This window comes from Nansenia antarctica (genome assembly GCF_963989245.1).
Source record: "Nansenia antarctica genome assembly, chromosome: 5".
NCBI classification, from domain to species: Eukaryota; Metazoa; Chordata; class Actinopteri; order Argentiniformes; family Microstomatidae; genus Nansenia; species Nansenia antarctica.
In genome coordinates this window covers 48,405,814-48,424,311 of record NC_137690.1, presented here as the reverse complement: position 1 = coordinate 48,424,311, position 18,498 = coordinate 48,405,814, and the positions used below count along the sequence as shown (strand labels likewise).

Sequence of the window (18,498 nt, the reverse complement as noted above, 5' to 3'; positions counted from 1 at the left end):
TGGTACAGTAAAAATCCTTTTCAAAGTTATCATTCTGACCCAAAAAGCGAAAAAATTACAAATAAAGTGAGCCCAAAAAAAAAGAAACAGTAAACAATATTGTCATGACAATACAGTATCCTATTCCCTTAACGTTCTCACAAAGTCACAAAATCCCCCAGAACCATTTGAAAGTTTAGCGACTCTTGGCTTGGTAATCTCTCTGTGTCTGAGAATTGCTGTCTTATCATTTTACCTTTTTTTGCCATCACACACAATACACACAGTGTTTGTGTGTGCGTATGTGTGTCTGTGTGTGTGTGTGTGTGTGTGTGTGTGTGTGTGTGTGTGTGTGTGTGTGTCTGTGTGTGTGTGTGTGTGTGTGTGTGTGTGTGTGTGTGTGTGTGTGTGTGGCTGTTTGTGATTTACTGTAGCAGACACCTCTGCTTCTAGGTTAAGCGAGCGGGGAGTCCACTGCCTCTTCGCATCACTGAAGGATCATTCAGGCAGAATGGTGTTTCTCTCTGTAGACCAGCCTCCTGTCACCCCCCATTACGGTCAACTGTGCATCACATGTTCCTGTTATTTCCTCTACCTGCTATGAAGCTGCTTACTTTCCATTGACCAGTGTCCTTAGGGAGACAGGGGGTAGTATGAGGCAGACAGCACATAAAAAGGCCTCTAACCTTCACCCAGCAATGTCAGCTGGAGGCTGTGGATTATTAGGTGTGATGTCTCTAGGTTAGGGTGAGGGTTGAGAAGAGACGTGTGTCTTTGGGGTTTTGGCAGGTGTATGGTAGTCCTAGGGCTCTACTGTTTATGGATATGGATTATGGTCTGCTATATATAGCCGCCTCTGTTCGACGATGATCAACCTCAATTGAATGTAGGTCACTGTCATAATATCCCTGGTTCAATAATCAGTAGAGGTTTGATATATCAGGACTTTTGACTGGATTTGCAGTGGATTTGTAGTGGGCTCTGTAATAGTAGTGGTTAAAATTAGCTGGGTATGTTACTGGTGTATTGATTGATTTTTTGTTATGTGAGTGTCTTATTCACACAGAGGTCATCCCATTGTGAGCGGTCACATCATGTGAGCAGACACGACGCCTCACATTCATACAGTTGTAGAGTACAGTTCCTGTCTTGCGTATGGTAATGTGTAGTGGTGCATCGTGTGCCCGTGCTGAGAGAGAATGCAGCAGGTAGGGTCCAGGTGGTTTGGCTCAAGGCTTGGGTTCCCATCATGTGTGTGTTTGGTGTGCTGGGGGCTCCTCTCTCTGGTCTCCTCCCAGCAGTGTGATCTCATGGTGGGACCCTCGTCCCTCCCGGCGCTGCAGAGGCCCGGGGACGTCACCCTGGGGGGGCTCTTCTCCCTCCACGACACGGTGCTGGAACCAGAACTGTCCTTCACGTCTCGGCCCGTGACCACAGACTGCACTGGGTGAGTGGCTCAGTCTTAGACCTCGGATAGACCCAAGAAGACCTAACCTAGTCTTAGACCTCAGCTGGTCTGACATCTAGCCTGTAGGCTAGACCAAGCTTGACCTAGACCTAACCTTAGTCTTAGACCTCAGCTAGATCCTAGACCTAACCTAGGCCTAGACCTTGGCTAGAACAAGACCTGTAGATCAACTGTAGCCTGTCGATCTCAGCTAGTCCAACTACAACATTAAATGAGGGATGTGTAGGTACTGGAGCTTTGATGTAACTTGATCCCTGACATAACACTTATTGTGAATGCTAAACATACTGTCAATAAATGCTTTGTGTGTTGATTGAGACTGGCATGGATGGAAAAAACACTTCTCCTCAGTGTGTGACTGATTCCTGTCTCCTCGGCCCCCAGGTTTAACTTCCGGACGTTCCGCTGGATGCAGACGATGATCTTTGCCATCGAGGAGATCAACAGAGATGGCCGCCTGCTCCCCAACATCACTCTGGGATACAAGATCTACGACTCCTGCAGTACGCCTTACCACGCCCTGAGGGCTGCCATGGAACTGATGGAGGGAGAGGGGGAGGAGAGAGGGGAGGGGGGCTCCTGTCGCCACACAGTGCCGGTCGTTATCGGTGACGGAGGCTCCACCCTGTCTCTGGTGGTGGCTCGCTTCCTGGGAGTGTTTTATGTTCCACAGGTGGGGATCAATGTAGCCGTTATAATGGTCTGTCTCTCTCTCTCGCTCTATGTCTCTCTCTCTCTCGCTATCTCTCTCTCTGTCTGTCTCTCTCTCTCACACATTCTCTCTCTGTGTATCTCTCTCTCTCTCTCTCTCTGTCTGTCTCTGTCTCTCTCTCTCTCTCTTTCTCTCTGTCTCTCTCTCTCTCTCTCTCTCTCTCTCTCTCTCTGTCTCTCTCTCTCTGTTGCTCTCTCTCTCTTTCTCTCTCTGTTTCTCTCTCGCTCTCTTTTTTTACTTACTTTCTATCTCGTTTTGTTTATTGGTTGGTTTGTGTTGGCATCTTAACTCAATCTGAATAACTACAGCCCCTCCTCTTTCTCTCTCTCTGTCCCCCCCCCCCCTCTCTCTCTCTCTCTCTCTCTCTCTCTCTCTCTCTCTCTCTCTCTCTCTCTCTCTCTCTCTCTCCCCCTCTCTCTCAGGTCAGTTATTTCTCCAGCTGTGCATGTCTCAGCAACAAAGCAGAGTTCCCTGCTTTCCTCAGGACCATGCCCAGTGACGTCTTCCAGGTCAGAGTCTAGAATGAGATATTGATTGATTGATTGAGATTGTTTATTTAAGGTAAGCCCCTTGAGAAGAATCTTCTCATTTTCGAGGGGGTCCTCACATATGACGATACAAACATAATAGTAACACATAACAAATAACAATACAAAGCACCTACACACACACTCACACACACAGCCCGTCATCACTCCACAACCCACCACTACAACCCAACCGCAATATATAGATGCAACAGTCAGATACATACATAATATAAATATCAGAAGACATCAGCAAGTAGTCGAGTTAGGCAACAACAGAGAGCACATTAAAGGAAAATACAAATACAAACAACCTGAAAACTAGCCGGTCCAAACCCCCCACATAATTAATAACATGAGCAGGGCTTTTTTAAATAGGAAAGTAAAGATGATTTAAAGGATTGAAAGGATGTGATGGACCTTAAAGGGGAAGGGAGATTGTTCCAGTCACTAGGGGCCTTGTAGGCAAATGATTTACAACCTAGTTTTTTTCGGTATCTGGGAACACAGAAAAATAGGTTTTGATGTTGTCTGAGTGGATAGGGAGAACTACGGGGGACCAAGTAAACTTTTAAATACATGGGATATTTAAAGTAAATACATTTATAAATAAATTGTAACCAATGAGATTGCCTTCTGTCTTCAAGTGAAAACCAGTTGAGTAAATCATACATTAGACAGTGGTGTGTAAAATAATGACATCTGAGAACAAAACGACAGAGGGAGTTGAACAAGACATTTAGGGGACGAAGACAGGTTTCAGAGGTACCCTGGTACACAATATCAGCATAATCAATAATTGGTAAAATAAGCTGAGAAACTAATCTTTTCCTGATTTCAAAAGTAAAGCAATCAATAGAACGATATAAAGAACCAAGGCAACCATAGGCTTTTTTAACAAGATTATCAATATGTGGCTTGAAACAGAGTTCAGGGTCAACCCAGAGACCAAGATATTTAAATAATTTAGCATTTTCTAGGGGTGAACCATCATCATAAACAATATTTAAATCTAAGAGATGGGGACGCCGATAATGTGCACCAAACACCATACAACAGGATTTGTTCATATTCAGAACAAGGTTATTATTAAAGAACCAGTTCTGAACAGATGCAAAATCTGATTGCAAGGAGCTTTGAATTTGTGTTAGATCTCTGTGAGAAGTATAGATAACCGTATCGTCTGCATAAAGATGAATAGCAGAGTTAGAACAAGACTTAGGGAGATCATTAATAAATATAGAAAAGAGGAGTGGTCCCAGATATAATCATATGTCAACTCTATGGTCTACTGTCGTTAACATCAACTGCCCCCCCCCCCTTCTCTCTCTCTGTCCCCCTCTCTCTCTCTCTCTCTCTCTCTCTCTCTCTCTCTCTCTCTCTCTCTCTCTCTCTCTCTCTCTCTCTCTCTCTCTCTCACTAGGTAGATGCTCTGGTGCAGCTTGTCAAACACTTTGGCTGGACCTGGGTGGGTGTGGTCGCAGGGGATGATGCGTATGGCCGCGGGGGTGCCCAGATCTTCTCTGAGGAGGTATGTCATAGGGCTGAGGTTAGTTGAGCTTGTTTGAGATACCTAAGTCGAACATCTCGTACGTCTCTGCACATTCAAAAGCATAGCCGTAGGAATATTGTATTAACTTGATCAACGTGTTGTGGATAAACAGTTTGGGATAACACGATAAATGACAATACTATTATCTTCAGGTTCAGAAGTTCGGTGCCTGCGTGGCGCTACATGAGATCATCCCTAAGAACCATGCGGAGGCAGCCATGGCTGCCATCGTGGCCCACATCCGGAGCTCTGGGGCTGGGGTGGTTCTGGTGTTCGCCCTGGAGCAGGATGCTGGAGCTTTGTTTGATGAGGCACTCAGGCACGATAAAAATAAAATATTCAAATGTTTTAAAGAACTTTAATCCACATATAAAATACTGTTGATCTATTTCCTATTTATTTTCAGGCAGGAGTTGACAGGTGTCCAGTGGCTGGCCAGCGAGGCTTGGAGCACGGCCTCTGTCCTCTCCACGCCAGCCCGGTACCACCGGATCCTGCAGGGCTCCATGGGCTTCGCTATCCGCCGGGCTCACATCCCCGGGCTGCAGGACTTCCTACTGCGCCTGCACCCCTCTCACCCAGACGCCCCCCAGGACCCCTTCCTGCCCCTCTTCTGGGAGGAGGTGTTTGGGTGCAGCCTAGGGGTTCCTGGGGGTCAGGGTGTCGGGGAGGAGGGTCAAGGGGGTGACGGGAGGCCTGCGTGTTCTGGCTCAGAGGAGCTGGGCAGTGTGAGGAACATCTACTCGGATGTGTCCCAGTTGAGGATCTCCTATAATGTGTATAAGGCTGTGTACGCCATCGCCCACGCTCTACAGGCTATGAGGGACTGTGAGAGAGGGAGAGGGCCGTTGCCACAGCAGGCCTGCCCAGACACAGCCAGCATACAGCCCTGGCAGGTGATGTGCCTCCACAACTCCTCTGAATCTCTCTCTTTCTTGCACTGATTTTTTAATTAGTGTAGCAAAAGAAAAAAAAATCACTCCTTTGGTTCCTTGCACTCCCTGTGTATTTTGATGAGATTTTGATGAGCCTGTGAACTAAGTTGAACTCTCTCTCTCTCTCTCTCTCTCTCTCTCTCTCTCTCTCTCTCTCTCTCTCTCTCTCTCCATTAAGCCAGCAATTTAGCAAGCAATTCCCACCCCCTCACCCCCGTATTGCTTGAATAACAATGACAGCGTGTCTCTGTAGCTCCTGCATTACCTGAAGCAGGTGGAGTTCTCCAACTCCTTTGGTGATGAGACCAAGTTCGATGAGAACGGGGACCCGGTGGCGATGTACGACCTGGTGAACTGGCAGCTGGGGACAGAGGGCCAGGTGGAGTTCGTCACGGTGGGCATGTTTGACGAGACCACTGGTGTGGACAGGAAGGAACTACACCTGCAGGAGAGGGACATCATCTGGAAGGGGAACCAGACAACGGTAGGGCTCTCACTGAGCAGGGCCGGCCCCTGGCATAAACAGTCTATGCGGTTGCTTAGGGCCACAACCGCTGGAGGGGGGCCACACTTTTGCCATCGATTTAGCGCGTTCAAAGACTCTGCGACCCCTGTCGATGAAACACCCGTCAATCAAAAGCGCCGCTACAACCCCCCCCCAACCTCCCGTCATTCAAAACCTCCGGTGTGTGTGTGTGTGTGTGTGTGTGTGTGTGTGTGTGTGTGTGTGTGCATGTGTGCGTTGACCCTGACCTGTGTAGTGTGTGTTTCCTCCCTCCCTCCCTTCCACAGGTTCCCCTGTCAGTATGCAGCAGCAGCTGCCCCCAAGGCACCCGTAAAGCCATCAGACCTAACTTCCCTGTCTGCTGCTTTGACTGCGTGGTGTGCACAGCTGGGGAGTTCAGCAACCAGACAGGTAAGCCCCGCACATGCTGCAACCTCTCCAGATAGAGTACAAGTACAACAGTCATTGTAGGCGAGAACATAGCTGTCTCAGTTACAGACACTGTATTCGGTGCAGTTCATGTGGCCATTGTTGCGATCAACTTAAACTCAACCACTAGTTGGGCTAATACCGTGCAGTAACCTCTCCATGCATTTAACTATTTGCTCTTCTTGGGCTGGTTTCATGGATGCAGATTAAGTCTAATCCTAGACTAAAAATTATCCTCCGTGAAGATTTTCCATTGCAAGGGTGATTTAACACTAGAACAGCCATGCCTTTTTTACCTCCTAAAGGAGCCAAATGACCCCCTCTTTACAATGCTCAAGCTGCTATTTACACACAGCGACCACTAGTTGGCCGCTTGTAAATTAGCCTGCTTCCTACACAGAAAAACGGCAAAATAGCATTATACTACCTTATCCTGATGTGATTTTGAAAATGTAAGGATACTGGGTGGTAGAACGCACATATCTAAGAAATGTCATGAAAGGAAGGTCCTGAAATGTCATTGAGTGCAAAGATATAACATTCTTATTTACCCACGGTCATGGCTGTTCTAGTGTTAATCATGGACTAGGCTTAAGTCTTAAGTTAGTGTATCTTATAGTTGGTCTGTCTTGCCTCAGACGCCATCGAGTGTGTCCGCTGCCTGCCAGAGTTCTGGTCCAACGCCGAGCGCACGGCCTGCATCCCCAAGCAGGTGGAATTCCTCTCCTACCGCGACACCATGGGCATCACCCTGCTCTCCATCGCCCTCCTGGGCTCCTTCTGCACCACCACGGTCCTCTTCATTTTCGCTTGCAACAGAACCTCCCCCATCGTCAGGGCTAACAACACAGAGCTGAGCTTCCTTCTGCTCTTCTCGTTGATACTGTGTTTCCTGTGTTCTCTTACCTTCATTGGCCGGCCCTCTGAGTGGTCCTGTATGCTGCGCCACACAGCGTTTGGGATCACCTTCGTCCTCTGTATCTCTTGTGTTCTGGGGAAAACAATAGTGGTGTTGATGGCCTTCAGAGCTACACTTCCAGGGAGTTCTATGATGAGGTGGTTCGGTCCAGCCCAACAGAGAGCCATCATCTCCCTTTGCACCTTGGTCCAGGTAGGGCTCTGGCTGTAAATATCAGACACAATTGTTTACCAGAATAGACTAAACCGGGAGACCTGCATTTGACTTACATTGTAACCCCAATAACACAGAGGCAGTCTTAGAGGGTTTTTTGACTAGGGCCTATTTCTCCTGTACCAGGTGGTGATCTGTGCCGTGTGGTTGGCCGTGGCCCCTCCCACCCCACACCGACTGTTGACCCGCGAGAGTGCCCGCGTCATCCTCCTGTGCCATGAGGGCTCGGCCTTGGGCTTCTCTCTGGTCCTGGGCTACATCGGCCTGCTGGCCTCCCTCTGCCTCCTCCTGGCCTTCCTGGCCAGGAAACTCCCTGACAACTTCAACGAGGCCAAGCTCATCACCTTCAGCATGCTGATCTTCTGTGCCGTGTGGGTGGCCTTCGTGCCCGCCTACGTGAGCTCCCCGGGGAAGTACTCCACGGCCACCGAGGTGTTCGCCATCCTGGCGTCCAGCTACGGACTGCTGGCCTGCCTGTTTGTCCCGAAGTGTTACATCATCCTGCTCAGGCCAGAGAAGAACACTAGGAAACACCTCATGGCCAAGTCTGTTCCCGACAAGAGGTTTTAGTCGATCAACTTTTACTGCAGCTGTGATAATATTTACTCACTATATACTGTAGTGTAGTGTAAAAAAAAACATTACTCTATTTAAATATAATTGTATTCATTGATCAATACAATCTGTCAAGCCCCTCGACGCCAGTAGTTTACATGAGGAATCATGATCTTTATCTGCATCTCTCATTAAACCACAGGAGGGCGCTGTTGTGCTGTTGAGAATCAGAATCAGAATCAGAATTATTTTTATTGCAAAGAGTATTTGCACATACAGGAAATTGACTTGGTGAGGTTGGTGCATAGGATATATATACACACAATCGTTTACCGGATGATTAATCTAAATGACAATGGCAAAAAGAGCAATAATACAATAATTATGTAGGCTTTAAATTAAAATACATTTAAAACTAATATAAATGACACTGTCAGTGAATTGTGTGTGTGTATGTGTGTGTGTGTGTGTGTGTGTGTGTGTGTGTGTGTGAGAGAGAGAGAGAGAGAGAGAGAGAGAGAGAGAGAGAGAGAGAGAGAGAGAGAGAGAGAGACAGGAGGTGGGGGGACGGGGGGACGGGGGGGAAGACCCAGAGTCAGTGAGAGGCAGGGGGCTTGTTTGAGAGGCCCACTGCTATGGAGAAAAAACTGTTCAGGTGGTGCAAGGTTTTGGTCTTGATAGTCTTTGGAAGAGGTGTTGACCGGGGTGGGAAGGATCAGCTCAATGCTTCTCACCCCTCATTACTAATCAGGTCTTTTGTAGAGCTCTCTCTCTCTACAAAATCACCCTGGCTGCTTTAAGACCCTTTAATGTCTTCTCTAACCTCATTGACAGAGAGGAGGAGTGAAGCCTAGGGATGTAGTGGGGAGTAAACCATAAATAAATGCTATTCTATCTATTAACATAGATTTTTTTTTCATGTTGAGTAGCGTATTCACACCTTCCTACGCAAACAGGCTGATTTGAATGTTTACTTGTTACTGTCAGGAGTTTATCCACCTTGTTTTCCTACGCTGGCGAGGCCCACTCACAAGAAGCCTGGATTCAGTATCGTCTATCATGAGTCATCATAAGAAAAAGTCATATATGCCAAAACCAGGGGCCATTGGCAGCTACAATGCTAGAAAACGGAAGAATTATTATTATTATTATTATAATAATATATATATTTTTACCATATTTTTAAGTAGAGGAACTGTACATGTGGGTAGTGGGGATGAGGAGGTTTTTTTAGGAGGGACAGTTAAGATGTAGCCTGAAGAGACTGGTCTTCAATCTAAGCAAGCACTCCCAGCTGTGGAGGGTTGATGAACACCTGGTCCTCTGGCGGGTCTCTGACATATGAACGCCATGCTTTGGTGCTCCTTACAGTAACAAATAACAACGTCGGCCATGTTGTTTACGGATCACCACAGCTGCTCCACCATCGATTCGCCAAACACTGATTGATCTGTAGTCGTTTCCTGCTGACCTGGGAAGACAGATGGAGGATGGAGAGGCACAGCGCTCTCCATGGGGTCCGAGGGAGGGGGAGAGAGATAGAGACACAGAGAGACACAGAGAGAGGGGGAGGAGAACGGAATGTATATACGAGAGAATGAATGCCTTCAGGGGTTGGCTATGAAAGCGTAATGACTCCAACCAACATGTAATCATTACACTGCCCGAAGCGCGCGTCTAAATATATCACCAGCTCGTTCGGGGTACTCATTCTCTCTCACACTTTCTTGCTTTGCTCTCCCTTTTTTGTCTTGCTCTCCATCCCCTGTCTGGGGCCTGGAGGAATAAGACAAACCCTGTCATGTAATGAATCATAGATTGCAATTAGTATACAACATAATTAAAGGCTACAGTGGAGTGATCCAGCTAGAAGTACCCTAAGCACAGATCCCTTCTGAGGCTGTTGATGTCCATCAATGGGTTTACCCAATCAGCTGATGTCAGTGTCAGGATCCCACCTCTCCAATGTTGCATATCCAGCATTTCCTGACTTGACCATGATTGTGGCTCGCTCTGTCCATAATACGGGTCTTATTTACATTGGACAAAGACAAGGCCATTATGTTATCTCCTCTCTAATGGCTGTTATTAATTATGTAAACGCCTGGGGTGTTCTGCCCGTATCGTGTTGTCTTCTAATGCAAGGTAATAAACTCATCAAATGTCCATTACTTTGTGAGTACATCGTCAACTGAACCGTGTGTCTCAACAATGAGGAGGCTCTGGAGTGGGAGGAGGAGAGGAGAGTGAGAAAGAAAGAAAGAAAGAAAAAGCAAGCGGGATAACAAGGGACAGGGCAGTGGCGTACCGCAAAATCCCGAGGCCCCCCCGCAAGGCGGCGGCGGGGGCCCTTTCGCAACGGAGGTTAAAAAAAACATTTTTTTAAAAACATTTTTTAGAGTCCGACAGTGTTTCCTCTATATGCATTTATTCGTGGCGAGCCGCCACTAATTGATTCAGTCCACTTTATGACCGGAGAACAGAAAAAAATCTGATTGAAGCTAGTTTAGGCCGCTTTCAGACCTACATTTCGTTCCGATTTAGGATGTAGTAAGTTACAATATGTTACAATGTTGCAATTAACCTCGTCGGCAACGCGCTTGCAAAACAGTTTTGTGATTGGTCCGAATTTAGCGGGACATTTGGATTTCTGGAAATCCCTTCCCTCTCTCTTCGCCCGTCGCCCGTCCCTTTAATCCCGTATCCTAATCGAAAATGCAACATCATCAGCGACGACCTTGGGTTCTTGCATTTACTGCTGTTCTCTGGTTCATGTTCTTATACCAGTGCTCACTATAGAGTATTTTAAATGAACATTCGTAATGTTGTCTAGTCTCTGATGTTCATGGTCAACTAAATCAGGCTATTTTGTGAAACAAATAATGTTCCCGAGCAGCCTCACATCTAACGCTAGCTTCGAACTATTGATAGCATAAACGTTGGTAAATGTCACAAACGACACAGTATTGGCAGGGGGAACGAAGGGGAGTCGAATTTTTATTGACAGCGGATTTACATGCTGGAAAAACATGCAGCTAAAATTCAGGGAACATTTGGACAATAAGAGACACAACGGAGCTGTGGTCGCGTGGTCTAATTACAGGGCAATATGCGCGGGGCAAAAATAATCTATTGCCTCCCAAATCACCACGAACAGAACGGCGGAGGTACGGGTAAACAGGGCACTTTTTTTTTTAATGTTGCCACCCTCTATTTTTCGGTGAAATTACGTCTTTGTATTGAGCGCCAGTGCGTGTTGCATACGCTACGCGCGCGAAAAAAGAACACTCCGCCACTAATGTGAAAAATCCTGGAGGAAACACTGTCCGTTGCGAAATTTCGCAATATGCACTCTACATTCTAAATGCTTGACTTAGCAAAAGGTACAAACAAGTGAGAGCAATGAGAGGGGGTGCTAGCAACCAATGTTACGGGGCCCCCTAGTGGCTGGGGCCCCCCCGCGGTGCGTCGCTTGCGGGCCCGTCCGCTACGCCACTGGGACAGGGTGAACGTGTGACAGGGGGAAGAGAGGGAGATACCTTAAGAAAAAAAAGAGAAACCGAGTAGGGGAGAAATGTCATAATGGCGACTGACATGCTAACTGCTGTGTTAATACACTGTTTATGGCCTCTCCTTTCCTACCAGGAATGTAAATGTTGACCAGATAGGCATAGTGGAAGGCGGACGAACAAGTCTGCCCCCGCCTCCCCCTTCTTCTTTCGATCCTCTGGGCCATATATCCATCGTAAACTCATTATGTGAGTATATTCTTAGGTCCTTCAAGCCATTAGGCTTCTCTCTCTCTCTGGAGCCACATTTTTAGGCCAGTCCTTATTATTATTATTATTATTAACTGCCCACCTATCTGGGTCTAGTTTTTCCTCATAATTATAGTAGAGAGACACAGGGTGAAGCAAGTGCCAACTCTTTCAAACAAGTGTGTTAGACTGGAGAGAATTGTCTTGGAGAAATGTGTTTTTGTTGTTGTTGTTGTTGTTGTTGTTTTTTCCAGTCCCACTGCACTGTGAGATGTTTGGGAGTTATGAGTGTTAAACTGAGGAAGCCAGAGAGAGGGAGAGGGGAAGAAAGAGGAGGAGAGGACGAGTAACGGGAGCGAAATGGAAGAGGCCCAGGATTTATTAACATCGTAGAAATGTACACACTTGAATGATGAATTAATGAATGAATTATTAAAGAAAGCCAGTGTCTCTAGTTACCTTCCTGTTTCTAGTGATGGCCTAAACGGCCTGTTTCACAGACAATGCTTAAGCCTAGACCAAGATTAAATCACACTTGCAATGGAAAATCTCCATTGAGGATGCCTTTTAGTCTAAGATTAGTCGTAATCTGCGTCCATGAAACCAACCCAAAGGGAATCAGGTACGACTCACCATGGGATTATGGTAGCTTTTATCCTTATTCGGTTGTTAAGTCTGACATCAAACGTGACGTTTAGCAATTTCCGGGTCCAAACCAGAAATTCCCCGCACCAGAGTACCAGTGTACTAAAGCGGTAGAATGAAAGTTCAATCGTTTTTTAGACTCTGATCTATTCATACAACAAGGGACACAGAACTTTCCCGTTTTCCCATATTTGTCAGTGTCTTTGAGCCTCGGAAAAGTGCTATATACAAATATAATGAATTATTATTATTACTGAGACATTTCGAAGAGAGCGCCTCAGCCAACTTTGGACCCGGAAACACGTCACGACTTAACAACCGAATTGCTAGTAAACACAGGAGAAGCTTAAGCTGTTTATTCTTAATGTAACAATGAGATCAAGACTCTAGAGTTTGCAAAGCCTAGATGGTCTGGCAAATGATCTGATGATATTCACAATTGCACAGTGTTATATAGAGACATAGACACTCCCATCAGGACATGCTGACCTGACCCTTGGATGTTCATACACCAGGCTTTTATAGTGTAATGAGAGCAGAGATAAAAGAATGTTGATTCACTAGGGAAATTGCAGCTTCTGATAAGCACAAGTAGGAATTTCCACAACAGGGTCCTGCTCCAGACCCACCACCACTGTCGAAGATCACCACATCAAGATTTACTACTGTATCAGAATCAGAACAATCTAGTTTATTGTTACATCCCATTATACGTATAAGTATAAGTATAAGAGAGTCAAATTCTATGTCTTTGGTTCCTCGACATTGCAGCAACAAGAGAATATGGCAAACAATAAGACAAGAGACAATAGAGTGGTATAATAATAAATAAATAAAAATATAAAACAATATATAGAAATAATAAATCATAGAAATAGCATGAGTATAGCCCTGAGGTAGCAGGTAAGGCATAACAGCAGGTAAGGCATGAGATACACAGTATCTGTAGGGATGAGATGAAGTCAATGAAGTGAACGGTATTCACAGGTGGATTATGCGTGTGAGCAATAGTGACCAGGCAGAGTAGCCCTCGTTCATAAGGGAGTAAGTACACTGTACACAGGAAGAATGTGTGCCAGAAAAAGGCTAATGTCTCCCAGCGACTGTACAGTAGCACAGAGGGGGCTATCCAAACTAGGCCCCCGAGGGTGTGTACACATTCCTGGGGCATGTGGAGAGAGACTGGAGACAAGAGAAAACAGTGTCTCAACTGTCACTCTACTACTGTAACAACCAGGGCCGGCCCAAGGCATAAACAGACTAAGAGGTCGCTCAGGGCCACAACCACTAGAGTGGGCCACACTATAAAAATAAAAAAAATTTGAGGACTGATGTCGGATGGATAGCTATAGTTTCTACAGTAGCCTGTTGTTTTGTTGTTAACATAGTTTTCTAGTGTTAACTTTATTTACTTGGAATATTTTGCAGTCATATTGATTGTTCATTGCTATTTATTTGTCAAAATATTTTTGTTTGTATTGGTGTTCATTCGTCATTGTCTTTAGTTATAGACCTTGTTATGTGCAAGTTTGTTGCTTTTATAGTTGAAAATGTTGACTTTCATTGTTATTTAACGTTATCTAACTTGTTAATATATAGTATGTTTGTAGCAGGTTCGTGCACAGAGGGAGACAGACAACAGGATCTGGCGGTTTATAGAACGGTTTATTTTGTCAGCACAGCACAGCGCATCAGCCGGTGCCAATTACGCCCCCATCCCCTTCACCAACCGTCCTGTGGCTCCCCCTGCACGTCGGAACGTGCCATGTTCCCCACACACCCCCACCACCAGATTAAGGCCGGGCGCGCCCGGCCGCCAGCCTACTCCCCCCCCCCTGAACGGGAGAGGAAGTCGGCCACGACCATCTGCGCCCCCGGCCTATGCACCACCGTAAAATTTAAGGGCTGCAGCACGAGGTACCAGCGTGTGATCCTCGTGTTAGAGTCCTTCATACGGTGGAGCCACTGGAGGGGAGCATGGTCGGAGTAGAGGGTGAACGCGCGCCCCAGCAGGTAGTACCGGAGGGCGCCGACCGCCCACCGGATGGCCAGGCACTCCTTCTCCACCGTGCTGTACCTGCCCTCTCGCTCCGATAACTTGCGGCTCAGGTACAGCACCGGACGGTTGGCTCCCTCCACCTGCTGGGTCAGCACCGCTCCCAGCCCCCTATCCGATGCGTCCGTCTGCAGGGAAAAAGGGATGTTAAAATCGGGAGCATACAGGACAGTTTTACCACAGAGAGCAGCTTTAATACCTTCAAACGCCACCTGGCACGGCTCCGACCACTGGACCGGGTCTGGGGCACCCTTCCGGGTGAGGTCGGTCAGGGGGCTGGCCAGCTCCGAAAACCCCGGCATGAACTGCCGGTAATAGCCCGCCAGTCCCAGGAACCGCCTCACTTTCTTCCGGGTCCCGGGCCGCGGGGCGGCGGCGACCGCAGCGGTCTTATCTATCTGCGGTCGCACCTCCCCACCGCCCAGGACGTACCCCAGAAAGCGGATCTCCCCCCGCCCGATCACGCACTTCGCTGGGTTGGCCGTGAGCCCCGCCCGCCCCAGCGACTGCAGCACGGCCGCTACCCGCTGCATATGCTGCGGCCACGTATCGCTGTAAATCACGATGTCGTCGAGGTAGGCCGCTGCATATGCAGAGTGCGGCCGCAGGATACGATCCATGAGCCGCTGGAACGTAGCCGGGGCCCCGAACAACCCGAACGGCAGCGCGGTGAACTGGTATAGACCGCGCGGGGTGGAGAACGCCGTTTTCTCGCGGGACCCTGGCGACAGCGGAATCTGCCAGTATCCCTTCGTACAGTCCAGGGTCGTATACAATTTAGCCGCGCCAGGCCGGTCCAAGAGCTCGTCGACCCTGGGCATTGGATAGGCATCGAATTTAGACACCGCGTTCACCCGTCGGTAGTCCACACAGAACCGTACAGCCCCATCTCGCTTGGTCACAAGCACGATAGGGCTGCACCAGTCACTGTGGGACTCTTCTACCACGCCCAGTTCCAGCATTGCCTCCAATTCCCGGCTCACCACGTCGCGTTTGTGAGCCGGCAGCCTATACGGCCGTGTACGCACCGTAACGCCCGGTTGCGTATCTATGTGGTGTTCTATCAGCGTGGTGCGCCCGGATAGGGGAGAAAACACGTCAGCGAACCTCTGTTGTAACTTGGCCACGTCCGCTCGCTGGGCCGCCGAAAGCTAGTCTCCTAAGTGGGCCGGGGTACTAATTTTAGACTTTGGGACCTCCGGCCCGAACTCATCCCTCTCGGGAAGTAGCGTAGCCAGCGCGACAGGGTCCATTTTTTAAGGAGATTTACGTGATATATCTGCGTGCTATCCCCCCGACCCGAACGCACCACCTCATAGTCCACCTCCCCCACCCGCCGTGTGACCGCGAACGGCCCTTGCCACTTGGCGAGTAATTTAGAGCTGGAAGTGGGCAGTAATACAAGGACCCTGTCTCCCGGTGCGAAGATGCGAAGCTTAGACCCCCTGTCATACAGGCGCTTTTGTCGTTCCTGGGCCTGGTGCAAATGCTCCCGTGATATAACCCCTTACGTGTGGAGCTTTGCACGAAGGTCCAGGACGTATTAGATCTCATTTTTACTGTCGCTCGACCCCTCCTCCCAGCTTTCTTTAATGAGGTCCAGGACGCCGCGAGGCTTGCGCCCATATAAGAGCTCGAATGGGGAAAACCCCGTGGAAGCCTGGGGGACTTCCCGCACTGCGAATAACAGGGGGGCTAGCCATTGGTGCCAATTTTGACTATCCTCGTGAACGAACTTACGGATCATTGATTTCAGCGTCCGGTTGAACCGCTCGCACAGACCATCGCTGGCCGGGTGGTACACGCTCGTCCGGACCGCTTTAATATTCAATAATCCGTACAGCTCTTTGAGGGTGCGTGACATAAAATTGGTACCTTGTTAGTGAGGATCTCTTTCGGGATCCCCACCCGGGAGATGACCTGAAACAACGCCTGCGCCACACTCTTCGCGGAGATGGAGCGCAGGGGAATTGCCTCGGGGTATCGGGTTGCGTAATCTATCAAAACTAACACAAACCGATAGCCTTGTGCACATTGCTCTAATGGGCCGGTAATGTCCATTCCAATACGGTCAAACGGGGCCTCTACCAGGGGGAGAGGGTATAACGGCGCCCGCGGGACGGCCGGGGGGTTGGCTAGCTGACATTCGCGGCAGGAGGCGCACCACCGGCGCACCTCCGCCCGTATCCCCGGCCAATAGAATCGGTCCATTATGCGACTAAGTGTTTTATCATACCCTAGGTGGCCCGCCATGGGGTTATAATGTGCCGCCTGGAATATCGATTCCCGGCGGCCCCGGGGAACCAGTAACTGGGTGATATCCTCTTCCCTGCGAGTGTCACGACTCACTCTATATAATCTGTCCCTAACCAACGTAAAATATGGGGGAACGAGCGCCATCAATCAATCGAGTGCACCATCAATCACCATCACCTGGTCATAGGCTGAGCGTAGGGTAGCGTCACGAGACTGTTCGAGGGGAAAATCTCCCACCGGAGGAAACACCGGCAGCGGCACCTCGGGTGCCCCTACCAATGCCCCTGGTCGCACCAGGCGCTGGTGGATCATAGACTGTAGGCAGCCCGGATCCAGCAGCGCCTCGCACGTACCCCGCTGAATCCTTACCCGGATGCGGTACACCTCGCTCGGGTCCGGGGGAGGGGTGACCTCGTCGGCGGTGATGACAGCCCGGCCGACCTCCATAGCCGTGCACTCCCGGCGGAGGTGGCCAGGCTGGCCGCAACGCCAGCACCCCTCCTCTGTCGCCTGTGGGCTCTATGTGGGGTGAAGGGCGCGCCCCCCCTACATTGCCTCCGGCCACCTGCCCCGGGGAGCGGCCATCGGCCTCTCACGCCGTGTCCCCGCCACGGGTCCGGTCCGGGCAGCCCCCCCCCCTGGCGGCGGGGAGCTGGGACCGGGACCGCGGCGGGTCCCGCCACCCCCAGGTCTGGAGAGGGCAGGTGGTTCTCGGCCAGCCCGATGGCGGTGGTGAGGTTGGCGGGCCGGTGGTAGGCTACCCAGGCAGCGGTCCGCGCCGGCAGGCCCCCTACGAACCTCTCCAGGGCGACCTGCTACACCACCTCCGCCGCCGATCTCTCCTCGGGCTGCAGCCACCGCCGCGCCTGGTCCAGCACCCGCTGGCCGTACAGAAACGGCCTCCCGACGGCCTCCAGGGTCAGGGCACAGAACCGGCGCCGGTGCTCTTCCGGGCTCAGCCCGAGCCGGTCCCGGATGGCCCTGACCACTGTCGGGTAGTCGGCCTGGCTGGCCGCCGTGAGACAAGCCAGCGCGAGCTGCGCCTCCCCGATCAGCAGGGGCCGGAGCTGGTGGGCCCACTCGTCCTCTGGCCACCCGCTGCTCCGGGCCACCCCCTCGAACGTCTCGAGGGAAGCCTCCGGGTCGTCCCCCTCCGTCATCCGCTGCATCCGGACTCGGGTCCCACCGCTTGCCACGCCGTAGTCCCCGTTCCCCTCCCGGCCGCGGATGATGGCCCGGAGGTCCGCCCGGTCCTCGGCCTGGGCGCGGGCCATGTCCATCAGAGCGTCGTGGCTGACCCGCGCCATCGCCGCCTGCTGCTCTTGCAGCTGTGCCAGGTGGGCGAGTACATGTCCTAGGGGCGACTCCATGTTCCCGCCTGTCCTTTATTGGGTGTTGGGTCCGCCTCTCCTCTGTGCCTCACGTCGGGCGCCACTGTAGCAGGTTCGTGTACAGAGGGAGACAGACAACAGGATCTGGCGGTTTATAGAATGTTTTATTTTGTCAGCACACTGGATCAGAGTCATTTGGGTTGAGCCTCGCTCACGGGGAGTACGTCTCCGCTCGCTTGCTGCCCGACCCTTTCGGTCGCGGCTCGACTGCAGCGCTCTCCGCTTACTCCCTTCAATGACTCTCCGCTGTTTCTCGCCCGCTTCCTTGTTTCGCCGCACTCCTTGTTCCTACTGCACTCCCGCACCTGACTGAACTCCCGGGGGAAACAAAGCAACACATTAAGAGGGCGCTTTGATGAGGACCTAATTGGCATCAGCCGGTGCCAATTACGCCCCCATCCCCTTCACCAACCGTCCTGTGGCTCCCCCTGCAGGTCGGAACGCGCCATGTTCCCCACAATGTTATTTTATTTATTTAGTGTGTGTGTGTGTGTGTGTGTGTGTGTGTTCTGTATGTACTGTATGCTGGGTTTTTGTGTGATGAGAGCTTTCCCCCCGCACCGTATTCCAGTACCTTATCTCTCCCATCTCCTCTTTG

At 50.0% G+C, this 18,498-nt stretch overlaps 1 protein-coding gene across 1 annotated transcript; it reads left to right on the top strand.

Annotated features, from left to right (window-relative positions):
- Window positions 1–1,310: 1,310 nt before the first annotated feature.
- On the top strand, window positions 1,311–7,809 carry LOC308158073 (extracellular calcium-sensing receptor-like; the record flags this gene model as incomplete). The annotated part of the gene is made up of 10 exons (XM_080531665.1): window positions 1,311–1,426; window positions 1,832–2,120; window positions 2,582–2,668; window positions 4,110–4,217; window positions 4,391–4,557; window positions 4,645–5,134; window positions 5,427–5,657; window positions 5,966–6,089; window positions 6,746–7,218; window positions 7,366–7,809. The coding sequence occupies exons 2-10, from the start codon at window positions 1,857–1,859 to the stop codon at window positions 7,807–7,809; spliced, it is 2,388 nt and encodes a 795-aa protein (XP_080387791.1). The 5' UTR covers window positions 1,311–1,426; window positions 1,832–1,856.
- Window positions 7,810–18,498: the final 10,689 nt, after the last annotated feature.